Raw genomic sequence first — 4,041 nt, 5'->3', positions numbered from 1 at the left:
TCAGAACTGTCTGAGAGAGATGAGCTTGATGCTAATTGGCCCTAATGCTTGATAACCGCCGATAACCGATAACAGGGATTAGTCCCAATTATTTTGAACAAGTACCAATTAAAATGAACTAGTGTTCATAGTGGTATAGGAGTTGGGGGTACGAGCACATTTTTGCAAAAATGTTCTCATACCAACCCAACTCCATACTACTTTCCATTTAATGGCTTTCAATTTTTTGGTCTCGTATTTTTGATTCTGTATTTTGGAAATCTATATGTTTTTTAAATTTTTTATTTTGTGGTTTTATGCCATGGCAAAGCGAAATTGTTCCGTATTTTGGAAATCTATATGTTTTTTCAAAATGGTTACGCATGCTTGTTTAATTGTGTTAATTTTCAAAAAACAGGAAGTCGATGATGTCATAAAAATGGGGGTTCCCCCAGGAACATTAGTCATCATTAGATGGTCATATGATTATCTCAACCAATCAGAATTGTATCTCGTTTGCAATTTTCTGATAAAAATATCAGAAGTTTAAGCATTTTGGTAAGACTTGGTTGTCTTTTGATTCACAACATTGAAGATGCCTTTGAGTATTGATGAAGCTACTCGTCGACATGAAAATTATGTTCAAAATATACAGGATTCTATTTATACTATTGAAAGTTTTATGGGATCAAATCAGGGGTTTTCCTTCAACATGCCGCAAGCTATTGGAAATTTGGATACAGTTAATGTGCTGAAGCAAGAAAGAGATGTAACATTACAAATACAAGTTTTAGAAGAGTATAAAAAAATGATTTCTCATGAGAAGAAGGGGAGATCAGTCGCTGAAATCATACCAACATAAGCAGGTCTGTTTAATAACAATGTTTCTTTTATCTTATGAACAGCTACAAGGTTTTCATTGCATATCTTACTGCTAACATATGTTGGTTTACTTGTCATTTTCATTAATTTCTTTTCATCAGTCACTAATCTTACATCAACACGCTTACGTAAATTTTCCATTGTTTTCCCAAATACGGAATTATTCATAAGTTTAAAGAAATCTTTTTCAAAAGCATTTTTGGCATTTGTTCTTTTATCGGTGTTAAAGTCAATGTACTCCTTCAACCATGCGGACTGATTGAACTCTAGTATTTGATGGACTTTAGTTATTTTCAAACCAAGATCAGTGTACAATTGTAGGTTTTTGTAATGAAGAACATACTTTTCTTTATTGCTTAATGTAGGTGTCAGTTTATAAACTAAACTAGTTGATATTCGATATTTAACCGCTATTTTTTTGCAATATTCTGATAGCATGTTTTTTGTTACTTTTACTTTTACTTTTTCCGGTCCTAGTGGATATTCATTATGAAGATCATGCAACTGTTCAGGATATGCTAGGTCTACTTCTAGTATTAAACCTTTCTTGCTCTCTTCTGTGTACTTGGCTAAGTTTATCTTATCAATCTGATTTTCTGTCATCCATTTAAAACCACCAGTTGGAAGGTATTGACTCATTGCCCAACCATACAGATTGTTAGCATCAAGATACATGATATACTTTGAGGGCGCCTTTTCATCATATGTTTTCATGTATTTATTGTTTGCTTTTCCATACCGGTTGGCAATATAGCTTATTCCACCACGCATTCCTTTTTCAATGAATTGAAACATATCCACATCAGTCATAAGTTCTAATTTAATGTTAGTCATTTGTAACATACTATCCCAACTAAAACCAGGACTACTAAAGTAATGACATGGATCTAGTTTATAGTATTCTAAGCATGTTCTCCTAAAGTTTTCAAACACATCAGCTAATAGAAGGATGTCAGATTTAAGATATAAGTCATGGTACTCTCCCATATTTTTCAGATTAAAAGTGTTCGATACATTTTGAGCATGTTTGTATTGATCATCTGTTATATCCTCATCATTTAATATACTGTAAAATTCTTCTTTTGGTGATAGCTTTTCATTGAATTTATCAAAGCTATCCATGAAGTCGTATGGATATACTCCTTTTTGAGACATTAAATGAAGCTCTTTACCTTTGAATTTTTGAGAAGTATACATTAATGCTTCTTTTGGTAGGTTGCTCACCAGTTTATCAAGACTTGAGCTCATAAATTGAAAACTATCAATAAAGGTCAGATGATTACCAAGCATGAAAGCCATATACTTTTCCATGTCGTTTGGTATGGCATTGATATTCATTTGGCACTTTTTACCTTTCTTATTTGTATATTTATGCTCTTTGACTATTTCACCAATCTCTTGCATTATAAAATGACTGTCATACCCACGGAGATTGTGAAATATAACTGGTATTTTCTCAGTCAATCTGAAATTTAGGTTACAATCTTGATGTGCGGATCCTCTGTACTGACCAGTCACATGGCAGTGATCTGTTACTCTTACATCAGTTTTATTGTATTCTTTCTCACATATATGGCATTTATCAGCTTTTTGAAATTCTTTTTCATTATCTCTTGTCATTCTTAATGGTTTGTTGAATTCTTTTTTCATAACCTTCTTACAATATTTAACTTCCTCTAGCATAGCTTCCATAAATTTGTAAACGGCTTTTTCACCTCTGTAAATTTGTACTGGTTTCGTGTATTTGTCGTCATGACAACAAACGACCTTGTATCCATAACCACAGTCTGTATGCTTCTGATAAGCTTCAGTAAATGATTTGTTGTTGTTTGGTTGGCAACCATGTATTTTTGCTGTGATGGCTTCAAAATCTGCATATATTACAAATGGTACAGGAAGTTATTTTTGTCAGGCATTTTTATCGCTTGTGTGCTATTTACTTGTATACAGTTTTCTTTATGATCAGTTAATACTCTTTCAGAACTGAAACACTGAAGACAATGCATGCAAAAATGTTTCCTCTCTTTGTGCTTTGTTTGATTGTACATAAACTTGTTGAAATCTTTGATTAATACATAGTGCTTGTTTTCATTTTCTGTTATAAGAAGCAGATTCATACAATCTTCATACTTTTCTTTTGATACATAAATGGGATATCTTTGTTTTTCTTCATAACCAAATACATTGATGTTGATCTCATTATGTTTTTCTATTTTGTTGTACTGTTTGGTAGTCACTGGAAATTCAATTCCTGAATAATTTAAATTTTCAATGAATGCTTTATCTGATTTTTTTATTCTTTGAGGATTTTTGTCTTGAGGATTAAGATGTCGAATATGGCACCATCTAAAACATTCATTGTCACTGTTTTTTATGTTTATTAAACTTTGAGAACTGTTTCTGAGTTCATGTGGTAGTTTAATGTATGATGATCCTTTGATTGGTTCATATTTTACGATATTGAGATAATGGTTTTCAACTGATTCAACAGTCCAACCAGATCCCTCTGAAATCCAAACTGCAATCTTATTTAGTATGCCTTGTTTTGATACTTCAAGGGATTTGTCTATTTCTGTGTTATTTATGATAGTTTGAGCTGGACTGTTGAAATATGCGGTCTTATACACTATTTCTCCATTTGACATTTTTGTAAATGTTACCTTAAGCGTTTCAACGAATTTTAGTCCTTTCATTGATATTAATATGTTTTCAATATGGTTAGCAACAGCCTTTCTTGTGTTTTGCAGTTGCACAAGTGGGTTTTTTTATTTTTGATGTTTATCTCCTAAGACTTTGTGAACCCTTTCAGAGCTTTGTCTGTTTGCTCTATTTTGGTTCTTGGTGCTGGCACTGGTCTTTTGGTTCTTGGTGCTGGCACTGGTTTTTTGGTTCTTGGTGCTGGTACTTGTTTATCCCTAAACTCTAATGGTGGAAGAATTATGTTTTTTTCATAATCTTGAACCATTTGATTCACACTCTTACGTGATGATGGGATTGGTCTAATTGGTTTTACAGTCCTTCGTGCTGGTACTGGTTTATCCCTAAACTCTAATGGTGGAAGAATTATGTTTTTTTCATAATCTTGAACCATTTGATTCACACTCTCACGAGATGATGGGATTGGTCTAATTGGTTTTACAGTCCTTGGTGCTGGTACTGGTTTATTATTTTGTTGCTTTA

At 32.7% G+C, this 4,041-nt stretch overlaps 1 protein-coding gene across 1 annotated transcript; it reads right to left on the bottom strand.

Moving 5' to 3' along the window:
• Positions 1–795: 795 nt before the first annotated feature.
• Positions 796–3,506, bottom strand: LOC137977304 (uncharacterized). The gene is made up of 2 exons (XM_068824544.1): positions 2,981–3,506; positions 796–2,732 (listed from the first exon to the last, which is right to left on the bottom strand). Exons 1-2 carry the CDS (start codon positions 3,504–3,506, stop codon positions 796–798), a joined length of 2,463 nt encoding a protein of 820 aa, XP_068680645.1.
• Between the last annotated feature and the right edge of the window lie 535 nt (positions 3,507–4,041).

The sequence above is a fragment of the Montipora foliosa genome, chromosome 11, assembly GCF_036669935.1.
Source record: "Montipora foliosa isolate CH-2021 chromosome 11, ASM3666993v2, whole genome shotgun sequence".
NCBI classification, from domain to species: Eukaryota; Metazoa; Cnidaria; class Anthozoa; order Scleractinia; family Acroporidae; genus Montipora; species Montipora foliosa.
This window is presented reverse-complemented; position numbering and strand designations above follow the sequence as displayed.

Coding starts and splice junctions, on each gene's coding strand:
- LOC137977304 (XM_068824544.1), bottom strand. CDS start 3,506: ATGTCAAATGGAGAAATAGTGTATAAGACCGCATATTTCAACAGTCCA. Junction 2,733..2,980: donor AAAAGAAAAGTATGAAGATT/GTATGAATCTGC, acceptor TAATATATGCAG/ATTTTGAAGCCATCACAGCA.